Here is a 17,035-nt window from a genome sequence, read left to right as displayed (position 1 = left end):
CGTTTTCAGCGAAAGTAATTCTAAACAGGAAGCAAAATAGCTTCATACATCTAAAATACCGCTGAGCTTAAACTTTTTTAAACATGCACATTATAAAAGATAAATATTCCCCTCTTGCAACTGAAAGGAGAAACTTTATAAGATTTTAAAAAAATAATTTGTTAAAACAAGTATCTCTCTTTTGCCTCTTCTTCTGTACCCCACCCCCTCCCCCAACGTGTACAATCGTAAGATATTTCATTAACATTCAGTGCTCCTCACCCCATAGTCAACCAAGATACCTAAAGAAGAGCACCAATACGTTCACAGTTTCTTGTAAAAGCAACCCAGTACAAACGTAACTTCCTCAGATTTACAAATAAGGTAATAAAGCACGAATTCTGTTGCTGCTGGACCATGAAGTTGTTATTGTCTGTCAATCCTTAAAACAGGTGGAAATTTAAGTTCATGAGTACACTATTTGTTAAGAAGTGTAATGAACTGCACAATTAACTGATCGCAGAAATCTCTCAGAACAGTGTGTGTTGGTCAACTACCGCCAATAGTTTCAGATTTTCGTGTGTCAGAGAGGGAGACACCACCACTCTGAGTATGCCTGCAACAGACCTGGCGTTGGCCCTGCCTAGCTGACGTGACGTCACGAACAAGCGCCGAGGCCTTCCTGTGAGTCGGTGTTGGTGTAACAAGCTGTGTGTGACGCGGGTGCTTTCCTTTTGCTGCTGCAGGTGGCGGGTCGGCGCGACCCCGAGCAGGAGCGTGAGGCGCAGCAGTGGATCGAGGCGGTGACGGGCGAGCGCTTCCCTCCGGGAGTGCCCTACGAAGACGCGCTGCGCGACGGCATCCTGCTGTGCAAGCTGATGAACCGCCTGCAGCCGGGCATCATTCAGAAGGTCAACGTCTCCGGCGGCGACTACAAGATGATGGACAACCTCAGCCAGTCAGTACCTAGCTACAGCTTCCGCTCGTGCACGATAGCTTGGCGATTGCACTAGTGCTGCCACAAGCAGAGAAAATCGGTACTATAGTGTGTTCGTCGCAAGAATAAACCTGATGTAAACATTGCAATACGTATTCTTCCACAGGGTCGCCATATGAAACGTCCCCTTAGAAAAATTTATGAATGACGGCTCATAAACCTCTTACATTATTTGCTTTTCAAACAGCTGAGCAAAACTGAACGTACTCAGACATTATTCTCTTTACTTATTCTGATCAACACTAAACTGACACACAATGTTTTTAGCGCAACGCAATCTGACTTTCAAAAATCCCTACAAAAGAATGGCCCTGACTAACAATAACCTATACCTTTCATGAATCACTTACCTCACAAAAATCTTCTTTACTCAAACTACTGGAATACAGCGAGCGCCAATACTGCCAGCTAAATAAAAGATTCGAACTGCTGAAGTCACTAACTACTGTGCTGTGTGTAGTCTGCGGCTGGTTTGCATTGTTGGAATTTGCCATTGTAGTGTTGGGCAGTTGGATGTGAACAGCGCGTAGCGTTGCGCAGTTGGAGGTGAGCCGCCAGCAGTGGTGGATGTGGGCAGAGAGATGTCGGAGTTTTGAGAGCGGATGATCTGGATGTGTGTCCATCACGGATAGTAAATTTGTAAGACTAGATGTCTTTTCAACACTATTAAGGTAAATACATTGTTCGTTCTTTGTCAAAATCTTTCATTTGCTAACAATGCCTATCAGTAGTTAGTGACTTCCGTAGTTAGAATCTTTTATTTAGTTGGCAGTATTGGCGCTCGCTGTATTGCAGTAGTTCGAGTAACGAAGATTTTTGTGCGGTAAGTGATTCATGAAAGGTATAGGTTATTTTTATTCAGGGCCATTCTTTTGTAGGGATTATTAAGGCAGATTGCGTTGCGCTAAAAATATTGTGTCAGTTTAGTGTTGATCAGAATAAGTAAAGAGAGAAATATCTGAGTACGCTAAGTTTTGCTCAGCTGTTTGAAAAGCAAATAATGTAAGAGGTTTATCAGCACAGTCATTCATAAATTTTTCTAAGGGAACGTTTCACCTAGCACTCACACGCACGCCACTACAGCTGCCGCTCGTGCACCGTAACTTGGCGATTGCACTAGTGCTGCCACGAGCGGAGAAAATCGGTATTATAGTGTGTTCGTCGTCAGAATAAACCTGATGGAATTGTGTTCTTCCACGTTTGCTGGAATCCCACTGGATTTCATTGGACGTGGAGCAGAAGCCACGCTGTGTCGAGTGCAGTCAAGTACGGTAATAAGGACACGTTTTATGCTGTGCGTTATATGCACACCGACTGAACGATAATACGGCACAACAGCTTTACCGGTACACGTAACTTGGACAGCACAGGGAAGCTAACTGCTCCAACTACCCTGTAATGGTACGAATAGTTGCAGTTAAGACGTGAAAAGAGACGAACAGAGCAACAACGTAGCTTCGAATGTCATTTAATTTTTAAACAGAATGAAATAACGTTCGGCAGAATTCCAACAATATCGCACTCTTGTTTGGGGAGCAGACAGAAAGCGTAACATGCTCTCGTTCTTAGTTAACATAGTATTTTAATTAAAAGCAAGAGTACTGAAAATTCCTAACTTAAACACAAGATAACTTTTCTAAGCGAGCTATGTGTGACTCAAAAGCATATTACAGGGATTTCGTTGTATAGTTAAATGCTGAAGCCACTTAAGACATTCTGAACTCTTTCCAAATCGGAGCCGCGCGGGATTAGCCGAGCGGTTCAAATGGTTCAAATGACTCTGAGCACTATGCAACTCTACTTCTGAGGTCATAAGTCGCCTAGAACTTAGAACTAATTAAACCTAACTAACCTAAAGACATCACACAAATCCATGCCCGAGGCAGGATTCTAACCTGCGACCGGAGCGGTCGCCCGGTTCCAGACTGTAGCGCCTAGAACCGCACAGCCACTCCGGACGGCAGCCTAGCGGTCTAAGACGCTGCAGTCATGAACTGTGCGGCTGGTCCCGGCGGAGGTAAGAGTCCTCCCTCGGGCATGGCTGTGTGTGTTTGTCCGTAGGATAATTCAGGTTAAGTAGTGTGTAAGCATAGGAATTGATGACCTTGGCAGTCAAGTCCCATAAGATTTCACACACATTTGAACATTTTTTTCCTTATCGGAATCCGAGCAATACACTTCCATACTAGAACTGAGATCTGCCACGTTTATGACGAGCTGATCGACAATAGAATCCACGAAACCATCCAAGTGCCGCATTATCTCTTCTTCTTTTATGATGTGCCGTTCTTTATCAAAAATTCAAATGGCTCTAAGCACTATGGGACTTAACATCTGAGGTCATCAGTCCCCTTGACTTAGAACTACTTACACCTAACTAACCTAAGGACATTACATACATCCATACCCGTGGCAGCATTCGAACCTGCCACCGTAGCAGTTGCGCGGTTCCGGACTGAATCGCCAAGAACCGCTCGGTCACAGCGGCCGGCCCATTTTGTATCCAGCCAGCTTTCGGTAGTGAGGCGTGACGAAACTTCGTGCATTAGTTCCGGTACGTCTTGCAGCTTAAATGCCTCTCGCGACAAGTACCTTAACTTTTCTCCAGATCCCTTCTGTAGGGTTCATATTGGTATGGTATGGCTGTAACGGTAAAGAACAGCATTTGTGTAGTGTTCTCGATGTCGTGAAAATTATTTTTTTCCATGTTTGTACGACGCTTATCACCGTAGCTCGTGTGAAATCACATATGCGATATAAAACAATTCATATGAACCAAATAAAAATAATTTGATTTTTCACTTTTGTCCTAAAAATTTAATGTATTATATATACTTAACTTAAACAATGTTGGATAATCAACAATTTATATTTGAAACAGAAATCTGGAGTTTTGCGTGCGACATGTAAGTAATGGCCGGTCGGTGTTCTAGGCGCTTCAGTCTGGAACCGCGCGACCGCTACGGTCGCAGGTTCGAATCTTGCCTCGGGCATGGATGTGTGTGCTGTCCATAGGTTAGTTCGGATTAAGTGGTTCTAAGTTCTAGGGGACTGATGACCTCAGATGGTAAGTCCCATAGTGCTCAGAGCCATGTAAGTAATGGTTCAAATGGCTCTAAGTACTCTGGGACTTAACATCTGAGCTCATCAGTCCCCGACACTTACAACTACTTAAACCTAACTAACCTAAGGACATCACACACATCCACGCCCGAGGCAGGATTCGAATCTGCGACCGTAGCAGCAGCGCGGTTCCAGACTGAAGCGCCTAGAACCGCTCTGCCACAGCGGCCGGCAACATGTAAGTAGAAACAAGAATACGCGCATTTCAAAAAATAATTATTAGTTATGTGTTAAATGGCATGTATATGGTGAATTTTATGTTTAAAAGGTGCACGTATTCAAAATTGAACGAAAAAAGGAGACTAAAGTGAGACTTGATTACGAATTTACAACGCTACCGATTCAGCCATACATAACTTTTACAAGCCCCCTTAAATTTAGTAAATAATGTCCTCGGAAAACTTCGAAGTAGATTTTTGTTTGTAATCTTTTGAAAAACTTTGAAAACAACGTTTCTCGCCACTTTTTAACGGCGTATTTCGCTACCGAGCAGGAAACAGCCTCAGCTATCGCGACAGTACGAGCACGACAGTAGAGTGACTGGGACTGTACACGGTTTTTTAAACAAAAGCTACATAGCTAGATAATGATCAAGAAAAACGTTGATGGCTGTTAATGCATTAGAGTATCTTAAAATTTCATTTACCGCAATATAGTAAAAAGATATGTAATACATAAATAGGATCTTCTTGCAAGAGCCTAACAACACCAGTGTACGTGTGCTAGAGTGCTGGCCAATCAACGCTTTTGTGTTTGTTTACATCAGGTTTATTCTTAGAATGGACTTAGTATAGCTGAAATATATTCATTTATCTCAGAGCGCTGCCTGCGCTAAAGCTGCCACTAGGCGCAAAGTATTACCGTACACCTGGTTAGGAGTAAGGTGCCAGTGGAGCGGCAAGCAGCCAACTCTGTCATCCTCTTGCCGCTCCTCTCCCCTCGGCAGCCTTAAGGAGGATGCAAGGAACGCCACCTGCGCTTCCCGATAGCCACCGCGCGAATCGTCAACTTATCGTGGACAAACAGTATCTTATACACTACTAGCCATTAAAATTGCTACACCAAGAAGAAACGCAGATGATAAACGTGTATTCACTGGACAAATATATGACACTAGAACTGACATGTGATTACATTTTCACGCAATTTGGGTGCATAGATCCTGAGAAATCAGTACCCAGAACCAGCACCTCTGGCCGTAATAACGGTCTTCATACGCCTGGGCATTGAGTCAGACAGAGATTGGATGGCGTGTACAGGTACAGTTGCCCATGCAGCTTCAACACGATACCACAGTTCATGAAGAGTAGTGACTGGCGTATTGTGACGAGCCAGTTGCTCGGCCACCATTGACCAGACGTTTTCAGTTGGTGAGAGATCTGGAGAATGTGCTGGCCAGGGCAGCAGTCTGTATACAGAAAGAACCGTACAGGACCTGCAACATGCGGTCATGCATTATCCTGCTGAAATGTATGCTTTCGCAGGGATCGAATAAAAGGTATAGCCACGGGTCGTAACACATCTGAAATGTAACGTCCATTGTTCAAAGTGCCGTCAATGCGAACAAGAGGTGACCGAGACGTGTAACCAATGGCACCCCATACCACCACGCCCGGTGATACGCCAGTATGGCGATGACGAATACACGCTTCCAATGTGCGTTCACCGCGATGTCGCCAAACACGTATGCGACCATCATGATGCTGTAAATAGAACCTGGATTCATCCTAAAAAATGACATTTTTCCATTCGTGCACCCATGTTCGTCGTTGAGTACACCATCGCCGGAGCTCCTGTCTGTGATGCTGCTGCAAACGTCGTCGAACTGTTCGTGCAGATGGTTGTTGTCTTGGAAACGACCCCATCTGTTGACTCAGGGATCGAGACGTGGCTGCATGATCCGTTACAGCCATGCGGATAAGATGCCTGTCACGCGATTGCTAGTGATACGAGGCCGTTGGGATTCAGCACGGCGTTCCGTATCGCCCTCCTGAACCCACCGATTCCATATTCTACTAACAGTCATTGGATCTCGACCAACGCGAGCAGCAATGTCGCGATACGATAAACAGCAATCTCGATAGGCTACGATCCGACCTTTTCAAAGTCGGAAACGTGATGGTACGCGTTTCTCCTCCTTACACGAGGCATCACAACAACGTTTCACCGGGCAACGCAGGTCAACTGCTGTTTGTATATGAGAAGTCGGTTGGAAACTTTCCTCATGTCAGCACGTTGTAGGTGTCGCCACCGGCGCCAACCTTGTGTGAATGCTCTGTAAAGCTAATCATTTGCATATCAAAGCATCTTCTTCCTGTCGGTTAAATTTCGCGTCTGTAGCACGTAATCTTTGTGGTGTAGCAATTTTAATGGCCTGTAGTGTATGAATGCAATGTGTCTGTTCTTTCGGACATGTCTGTTTCCAGTCCGAGAATAGCAAACATGGACGTCCAATAGTCAGAAAGTGACCTAGCGAGTTTAGTTCACTGCACACAGGAAGCTGCGTCACCTGCTTTCCAGGCAACTTTTCTCCCTAAATATGTTGACACGTTTTTTTAAGAGATCCCCGCTGTTAGAATAATCTTATCGACTATTGTGCGTTGCTCAAAAATACACTGGCGAAAATGCGAAGTGTTACTCCGTGAAGCATTAGTCAAATATCAGTCATATCTTTAGGAAATATTCATCTACACCTACATAACTACTCTGCAATTCAGGCTTAGCTGGCTGGCAGAGGATTCATCAAACCACCTTCAGACTTTTTCTCTATCGAGCCACACTCTAACAACCCACAAATATTTCCGCAGGAGCTCTGATTTCTCTTACTTTATTATGATAATCATTCTGCCTGTGTAAGCTGGCATCAATAAATATTTTCACATTCAGAGGAGAAAGTTGGTGACTGAAATATCGTGAAAATATCTCGCCACAGTGAATGAGTGCCGGCACAAGTCGTTTACCATACCCATGGCACTACCTCCCCTATTTCGCGGTAATACAATACGAACTGCCCTTCTTTGGACTTTTCTGATATCTCTCATTAGCTCTATCTGATGAGGATCCCACGTCGCAAAGGAGTAATCTAGCAGAGGACAGCGAGCGGAGGCAGTTCCATTATTAGAACTGTTGCATCGCCTGAAGTGTTCTGGCAATAAAACATAGTCTTTCACTCCCCTTCCCCACAAAATTGCCTATGTCATCGTTACAATGAACGGTGTTCGAAAATGCAATTCCTAGGTTTCTAATTGAATTAGCAGCCCATTAATTGTTGTATTTATCGTATAACCGAAATTTAACTTATTTACTTTATGTGTTGCAAAAATGGACATCCAGAGTTTCAACTAAAATCTATGTTTATTTAGCCGGTTTCATGCTATGCCCGTTCTCAAAATTACAATATATCCAAATACAAGATAAATTAAACACGAGTGCAAAGCATAGTTGGATAACATATCGCAACCAGTCACATCAAAATACCAATAAATAAAGTGGGTACATTTGAGTATGGTGCCAACAAATGTTCGTTAACGAATGGCAGTGGTCGTGTTGAAAGCTACTAGGAAATCTCAGAGAAGTACCGCTCTCTTCGGGCCCTGTTTCTGTTACTTCGGAAAAGGTTGTTTCCACCGCAATTCACAATCTTAAAAACAGGTAGTGTACAAAACGATTACATAACATACGTGGCACATACACATGTTTTGTAAGTGTGTTTATGAACGCACATAAAATGCAGTATAATGCTAAGACCTAACTTACAGATCCAGAGAGGGCAAGATCTACATCACGTAACGCTCATGTGGATGACCTCATGTGGATAACCTTAGCTTTTCCTATTTAGAGTCAATTGCCACTTTCCGCAGGCTACAGATATCGTGTCTAAGTTCATGACATAACAATTATTCAATAATAAATTTTTTATTCCATTCGGTACTGTTGTCCACAATGAACATTAATATGAAATTTTACCCCCAGGATTACGGATACAGTTTTGTATTCGTTGAAATTGGCATGGAAGCAAACTGCCACCGAATGTAATCTTGAAGAAAATTTTTTCATATCTGAACTTAGGCTGTGTCAATTCACCAAGACTGCTGGCTGGAGTCTGGTATGGAAGTGTACCTCTTCCTATAGCATCCCAGTCAGAGTCTGGAGGTGAGACACAGCTGCTTACTGGGCAACCAGTCGGTGATCTGTACTTTTCTTAAAGCTTTTGTGGTGTGAACTACGGTATAAGCCCTTGCATTATCCTGCCATCTAGTACACTGACAATACCGTTTACCATTTTTGCCACATACTGACGAACATTCAGCTTCCTTCCATCATTAGTGAATCATTCGTTTCGTCATGTCCCGGTACAATGAGTCTAACAAGGGGAACCCGCCATACGTCGCCTCTGATACAGTTGAAACTTGGCAGGGTGGCAAAAGGATGAAAATAAACGGACCCTGTTTTGGCTTACGTGGCAAAAGACGCAATAGCTTCCGAGAAAATGACGACCATAGTTTCGACGCGACATCATCAGGCTACTCACACCATGCAATGCCTACTGCGTTGGCTGCGCTTCGGCCAAAGGAACAGTTTCGAAGTTTTGCTCCCCGTCTTCAAATCTACTGTTATGTTGTTTCTTTTTCTTTTATTGGTCGCGGAAATACGTGACACTTATATTTTTATGACATCGTGTGACATCGTGAAACACAATGGAATTACAGGCAAGAGAAATAAAAAATTCAAGACTTAATAAATGTAGGTTTTATCATCACAATTGACACGGATTAACACTTTACAAGACAAAGTTTTGCGGCAGTTTTTGGAAACATTTAGTACATTCATTAAAAGTATATCCGCTAAAGTATACGCCGCTATGTGAACCCTGCGACGTACGCTTTTACTGGCAGGCGTTTGTTCGCCGATTACAAAATAGCCCTGCTGTCGTAGTGTAGCAAAGGGAAATCATAAGTAGAAGCGAAGCATTTAAAATACACACCTTAATCCATAATAGATTGTAGGTTCCAGCTTTCAATAAAATGCTTCAATATGAGTGATTTATCGTGCAATTTTGGCCAGATGGCGAGATTGTGTCTCTAATTATATTAAAAAATTAAGACTGTTATGTATTTGTCTTCGCACATTGCTCCGGTGCTTCGAATTACTATGCTTTCAGTCTTTTAATGAATGCACTGAGTCTCTTGAAGCATAATAGTAAAATACAAAGAAAACATTCAAACACTAGAATTTCTATCTTTCCAATTTTCCTTTACTGTTAATTATCTAAGATTATACGCGATTTGTGAAATAGAATCTATTTTAAAAGGATTTGAAATGATTATTTCTTTTGTCAATAATCCCATTGTATTTTAAGATGTCACAAATATATTTGTGTGAAATACTTACACAACAACGGCAAAGAAACAAAATACGAGACGCAAAATTTCGAAACCGTGCTCTTAGCTACTGCAGTACCATCTCACTTGCTTTTACGGTGCTCGATTGGACTAATGAAGTCACGTCGAAAGTCTGATCGTCATTTTCTTGAACGCTATTGACTTTTGGCTTCTAAGCCGAGGTGGGAGACCCTCTATTTTCACATATCTTTCATCCTGCCAAGTTTCGACTGTGTCAGAGAGCGACTTATGGCGTCTGTTATCTAAATACAAGAACAGTCCAAATGTTGAACACGAATTGGCATGAACATAGCGCATCTGTTCAAAGCTTCATCGGATTTTTACTGTAGTTTACACTTCGCAACCTATCGGTCCCTACTTTCCGCATAGCCCTCGAATGTTACAGACCGTTGTATTGCCATAGATGTTCCTTCACAACAGTCTGTGGCGCGTTGTCGTATTTTCAATAAGAAGATGGGATATGGATCGTTACCCGACAGGTAGTGTATAGCTCCCTTTGTCGGAAGGAAGTATGACATTCTGGATATTTCTTATATGTTAGGAAGGGACTCGTGTCTGCCCTGTCCCAGATTTCTTGCCATTCTCTATCAATGCATGTCTTTATTTCTTTATTCGATGAGGGTCTTTGCACCTCTCTTTTTTACGGCTAGGTCCAGGGGTAACAAGCGCGTAGTGTCACCAACAGCGGCTTATTAGTTGTTCTGTACTGACAGAAAAAAATCGCTACACCAAAAAAATAATTAATGTAGAGTACTGAAATTTCGGGAATACATTTGTCTAGCTAACATATTTAAGTGAATAACACTGCAGTATTGCAGGTTAAGGTACGTGCGAGATAGGCCATTGCAAGTGTGAAATGCTGATATATTAATAACCAGTGTAAACGCCAGAATGTTGAATGCAAGCACGCAAAATGTGCATACATTCTGTTGTACAGGCACCGGTTGTCAGTGTGTGGCAATTTATGAAAATTTAAATTTTGCTTCTCAGTTAGAAATAAAAAAATACGTGTTCCACTTTTTTTTTTTTATTCAATCCCTAAGGGGTTGTGAAATAGGGTCAGATTGATACACTGACTCACCATCGCCTAGTGCAAACCGCTAAGAATTGAAACTTTAAGTTTGGAGAGGGTGTGGATCTTACACTGTAGACATCGTTTAAGAAGGGATTGTCCGAAATTCCACTCCTAAGGTGGTGAAGTAGGAGATGAAAGGCTTTTTGAAAGTATGTCCCTATTAGGGAATTTTGAAGCTAGAACTACGAAAACTGGTATTTGGTTTCTCAGTCAGAAAATAAAAAAATACGTGTTTTAGCAGTTTTGGAAATTCAACCACTAAGGGGGTAAAATAGTGGGCGACAGTTAATTGAAAATAAATAATTACTAAATAACTATTAAAGGATTTTTAAGGCTACATCTATAGCAGTTGGTATTTGACTCACCGGTTGAAAATAAAAATACGTTTTTTACTGTCCAGTCCCTAAGGGAGCGCAATAGGGGCTGAAAATTTGTAAGAAAATAAACTGGTATTTAACTTCTTGGTTAGATATAAGGAAATATTTGTTATGGGATAAAGTTGCTATGGAAATATCACCAAAAGAACGCAAAAGCCATTATTACAAAAACTTTGGACTCCAGCTACCAGAATCGCATTTTGCTCAGGAGTACATTCAGAAAAGACCATGATTATATGGTCTTAATTAGCGTGGAAAGCTTAGAAGGTGTTGCAATTTGCGAACAACATAAAAATTCGATTAAATGATGTTCAGATGTGTGTGAAATCTTATGGGACTTAACTGCGAAGGTCATCAGCCCCTAAGCTTACACATTACTTAACCTAAATTATCCTAAGGACAAACACACACACCCATGCCCGAGGGAGGACTCGAGCCTCCGCCGGGACCAGCCGCACAGTCCATGAATGCAGCGCCTGAAACCGCTCGGCTAATCCCGCGTGGCTTCGATTAAATGGAAAAAAATTGTCTCTGCAGATCGAAGCAGCGGGCGCTAGGCTAGTGTGCAATAATACAGTTTCGTTTTTAATGCTGTATTGTAGATTTAAAAAAAAACAGTTCCCGTCCTAATTTTTAAGTAAATAAGAAAATGGCTCTGAGCACTATGGGACATAACTTATGAGGTCATCAGTCCCCTCGAACTTAGAACTACTTAAACCTAACTAACCTAAGGACATCACACACATCCATGCCCGAAGCATGATTCGAACCTGCGACCGTAGCGGTCGCACAGTTCCAGACTGAAGCGCTTAGAACCGCTCAGCTACCCGGCCGGCTTTAAGTAAATAAATTACTATATACAGTTATTCGTTATTCCGATCGAAATCTGCGTTTCCTCTCATCTGATCGTAGGTTAGAGGTCGCACTGCCGATTCATTCACGAAACATCGTCACATTTTCATGTTATGATATTTTTGTCGCGTAATTTTATGTTGTGTAATCTAATCGCTGTGGGCTGTTAGTCTGGTATTAACTGCAGATATTCGTATAATACCTATGATTTCTGTCGTAATTTTTGTGTTCTCTTGATGTCTCTTTTCTTATTTGTTTCTCAAGTGTTGCCAACCTAAGTACATTATACAAACTCTATGACTGTTCATTTATGCTGTCTTTCTCTGAAAGACAAGACGTAAACATAGCAGAATACACAACAGACCATTTTTTCCACAAATACGCTACAAAACTGACAAGAGACGTAAGCATACGCCACAAGGCATGTACCAGTATATAGCAGTTACAATGACAGATACGTGGGATACCAGGTACAGAGAACTGGAGGGCTTGGAAGTGTAGCAGTAACCACTCCATATTTGCAGAGCATCTCAGAAAACATAACTATAAGCTAACCTCTAGATAACAAGACATGAAAATGATCAGAAGTATCAATAAAAGGTGGTGCAAGAATTTTATCGTATACAAAAAACCAAAGCAAAAAAGAAAACTCATTCGCATGACCAAGTGTACTTGACAGACAACTCAATACTCACTTTGATATGTGAAATAATAGAATAACATTCCAGCGGAAGAACATAAGAATAATGCCACACAAACGCCGTTTTCCTCGCTCTTTCATGACCCGCTCCAAATAACCTCTAAACCACATGTCCTATCATCCGAAAACCTCAACATATTACCCACTCTAAAACTTTTTATCCACCCTCTAACAGCTGTTAGATCCAAAGTCAACAGTTTACAAATTCCTCCCTGATTAACCACAATCCCGCCCTCCAAATATCTTAACGTAGTATTAAGATAACTATAATAATAACAACAGAAATGAACAGTTATTAAGTTTGCATCATGTACCTATTTAGGTTGGTAACAATTTCGTAAACTAATAAGGAACGAGACATTAAGTGAACCCACAGTTACCACAGAAATCGCAGTTCTTGTACGGAAATTTGGAGTTAGTATCAGATTAGTAGCGCTTTTCCACAGTCGTTAGCATACAAAATGTGAAAACTATTAAATCTAGAGTCAGTAACATGAAAAAGCGTCCAGTGCCGATTCGTTAAAATTTTTGCAGACAAGCGACTTATCATTTGGTGCCCCACTCTCCCTGTTTTACCCTCGTACACTTTCACCAGTGTCTATTCTCGCTGCTATAATTATGGTATGCACTGTATACAAATCTTGCACTAGGGCGCCCCTTTCAGGTTGGCACCCCAGGTGGCGGCTTGCGTCGCTTGGGCATTAAGCCAGCCCCAGATGTTTCATAAGTGACAGTGAGGTTGCACTTATAACGTATGACCCAATGTGAGGAAAATTAGCCGCTGGCATCAGAGCTCTTGTGTCTCCTCTTCCCGAAGGTGTGGCCATCTATCGGATTAGACTACAAAACAACGCAAAATCGCTGCTCCAGTCAAAAACCGAATCGGATAACAGTTTATCAAAACTCCCGTCTCAAAAAAATGCGTAAATTATGTGTTGTGTTGTAAGGAGTTTCAACCGAATGCTTGCGAAACACAGAACTTCGTAACTAATATGCTACTATTGTTTTTAGTTCATAGTTGATTTTCCTTCATTATTGTACGTGAGCTCCGAAAATAAACGCTTTCCGCAATGTAACAAAGCAATAATATTGCGTGACGGCTCAACTATAGAAATAGTTCGAATGGGAGGTTACTTGGCGGGGACAAGCGAGGGATGTGATAGCGCCTCTTCCGGCCAATGCACGAACAACACTGAGGTGACAAAAGTCATGGCATACCTCCTAATATCGAGTCGCACCTTCTTTTACCTGGCATAGTGTACCAACTCGACGTGACACGGACTCAAAAAATCGGTAGAAATCCTCTGCATAAATAATGAGCCATACTGCCTCTATAGCCGTCCATAATTGCCAAAGTGTTGCAGGATTTTGTGCACGAACTGACCTCTAGATTATGTCTCATAAATGTTCAATGGGATTCACGTCGGGTGACCTGGTTGTCCAGATCATTCTCTCGAATTGTCCAGAATGTTCTTCAGACCAATCGCGTACAATTGTGGCCCGGTGACATGTCACATCATTGTCTGGGATCATGAAGTCCATGAACGGCTGCAAATGGTCTCCACGTAGCCAAATATAACAACTTTCCGTCAATGGTCGGTTCACTTGGACCAGAGGTGCCAGTCTTTTTATGCAAACACAGCCAACACCATTACGCAACCACCACCAGCGTGCACTGTGCCTTGTTGGCAACTTTCGTCCATGGCTTCATGGTATCTGCACCACACTCGAACCCTGCCAACAGCTCGTACCAACTGAAATCGGACTTATGTGACCATGCCAACAGCTCGTACCAACTGAAATCGGACTTATGTGACCATGCCAACAGCTCGTACCAACTGAAATCGGACTTATGTGACCATGCCAACAGCTCGTACCAACTGAAATCGGACTTATGTGACCATGCCAACAGCTCGTACCAACTGAAATCGGACTTATGTGACCATGCCAACAGCTCGTACCAACTGAAATCGGACTTATGTGACCATGCCAACAGCTCGTACCAACTGAAATCGGACTTATGTGACCATGCCAACAGCTCGTACCAACTGAAATCGGACTTATGTGACCATGCCAACAGCTCGTACCAACTGAAATCGGACTTATGTGACCAGGCCACGACTTTTCAGTCCTCTAGGGTCCAACCGACATGGTCACGAACCCAGGAGAGACGCTGCAGGCGATTTCGTGCTGTTAGTAACGCGCACTCTGCGGTGATCTTTTGCTGCCATAACCCATTAACGCCAAATTTCGCCGCACTGTTCGTTGTACATCTCATATTGATTTCTGTGATTATTTCTGTTAGCTCTGGCAACTATACGCAAGTGCTGCTACTCTCGGACCTTACGCGAATGCTGTCGGCCTCTGCGTTGTCCCTGGTGAGAGGTAGTGCCTGAAATTTCCTGTTCTCGGCACACACTTGACACTGTGGATCTCGGAAAACTGAATTCTCTAGCTGTTTCCGAAATGTAATGTTCCATGTGTCTATCTCCAACTACCATTCCGCGCTTGAAGTCTGTTAATTCCTTTATGCAAAATTTAGCAACAGCCGTATATATTGTAGAAATTTATTTTATGAACTTCTTACGTACTACCAGTTTCGGCATTACAATGATGCCATCTTCAGGCCCCTGTACAATGAGTAGAACAAATGTACTCTTATAAAAATATAGAACATACGTTAACAATTGACAGGTATCATGTTAACTATGTAGGTGGCTCAAAAGGACATGTTGTATATCGTTAAAACTACACTCCTGGAAATTAAAATAAGAACACCGTGAATTCATTGTCCCAGGAAGGGAAAACTTTATTGACACATTCCTGGGGTCAGATACATCACATGATCACACTGACAGAACCACAGGCACATAGACACAGGCAACAGAGCATGCACAATGTCGGCACTAGTACAGTGTATATCCACCTTTCGCAGCAATGCAGGCTGCTATTCTCCCATGGAGACGATCGTAGAGATGCTGTATGTAGTCCTGTGGAACGGCTTGCCATGCCATTTCCACCTGACGCCTCAGTTGGACCAGCGTTCGTGCTGGACGTGCAGACCGCGTGAGACGACGCTTCATCCAGTCCCAAACATGCTCAATGGGGGACAGATCCGGAGATCTTGCTGGCCAGGGTAGTTGACTTACACCTTCTAGAGCACGTTGGGTGGCACGGGATACATGCGGACGTGCATTGTCCTGTTGGAACAGCAAGTTCCCTTGCCGGTCTCGGAATGGTAGAACGATGGGTTCGATGACGGTTTGGATGTACCGTGCACTATTCAGTGTCCCCTCGACGATCACCAGAGCTGTACGGCCAGTGTAGGAGATCGCTCCCCACACCATGATGCCGGGTGTTGGCCCTGTGTGCCTCGGTCGTATGCAGTCCTGATTGTGGCGCTCACCTGCAGGGCGCCAAACACGCATACGACAATCATTGGCACCAAGGCAGAAGCGACTCTCATCGCTGAAGACGACACGTCTCCATTCGTCCCTCCATTCACGCCTGTCGCGACACCACTGGAGGCGGGCTGCACGATGTTGGGGCGTGAGCGGAAGACGGCCTAACGGTGTGCGGGACCGTAGCCCAGCTTCATTGAGGCGGTTGCGAATGGTCCTCGCCGATACCCCAGGAGCAACAGTATCCCTAATTTGCTGGGAAGTGGCGGCGCGGTCCCCTACGGCACTGCATAGGATCCTACGGTCTTGGCGTACATCCGTGCGTCGCTGCGGTCCGGTCCCAGGTCGACGGGCACCTGCACCTACCGCCGACCACTGGCGACAACATCGATGTACTGTGCAGACCTCACGCCCCACGTGTTGAGCAATTCGGCGGTACGTCCACTCGGCCTCCCGCATGCCCACTATACGCCCTCGCTCAAAGTCAGTCAACTGCACATACGGTTCACGTCCACGCTGTCGCGGCATGCTACCAGTGTTAAAGACTGCGATGGAGCTCCGTATGCCACGGCTAACTGGCTGACACTGACGGCGGCGGTGCACAAATGCTGCGCAGCTAGCGCCATTCGACGGCCAAACCGCGGTTCCTGGTGTGTCCGCTGTGCCGTGCGTGTGATCATTGCTTGTACAGCCCTCTCGCAGTGTCCGGAGCAAGTATGGTGGGTCTGACACACCGGTGTCAATGTGTTCTGTTTTCCATTTCCAGGAGTGTATATGTAACATTAGGGCAAATATGCTTCTTCCTACGTCATGCTGTTGTTAATAGTTTTCACTGTTTTACTCGAATATAGCATAATAGATGAACATATGTATACGCTATTATTCATAAATCCGTATCACACAGTTGTTACAGGCCATGCAACATAACAATCAAATGTACTGCATACAATCATATGTCCAATAGAAGAATTTTTTTATTTAAAAAAATAATTAACTAATATAAACAAATAATAAAATAAATTAGAATACAATAAAATGTGACATAACCATGTAAGAATACATAAGTTACGAATATGTAGCCGAGGTCGTGTTATTTGTGGTATGATAAATAGCTGCCGCAATATTAACG

General features: G+C 43.3%; 1 protein-coding gene across 1 annotated transcript in view; it reads left to right on the top strand.

The window, feature by feature from the left end:
• LOC126278747 (muscle-specific protein 20-like) overlaps window positions 1-17,035 on the top strand; it is a 164,113-nt gene that overhangs the window by 120,778 nt on the left and 26,300 nt on the right. The window contains exon 2 of the mRNA XM_049979027.1: window positions 726-937. Within this exon, the coding sequence (XP_049834984.1) occupies window positions 726-937 (212 nt within the window). The remainder of the gene's footprint in view (window positions 1-725; window positions 938-17,035) is intronic.

The sequence above is a fragment of the Schistocerca gregaria genome, chromosome 1 (assembly GCF_023897955.1).
Source record: "Schistocerca gregaria isolate iqSchGreg1 chromosome 1, iqSchGreg1.2, whole genome shotgun sequence".
In the NCBI taxonomy this organism is placed as follows: domain Eukaryota; kingdom Metazoa; phylum Arthropoda; class Insecta; order Orthoptera; family Acrididae; genus Schistocerca; species Schistocerca gregaria.
Note: the sequence above shows the minus strand (reverse complement) of the source record. Positions and strands in the feature narration are given on the sequence as shown.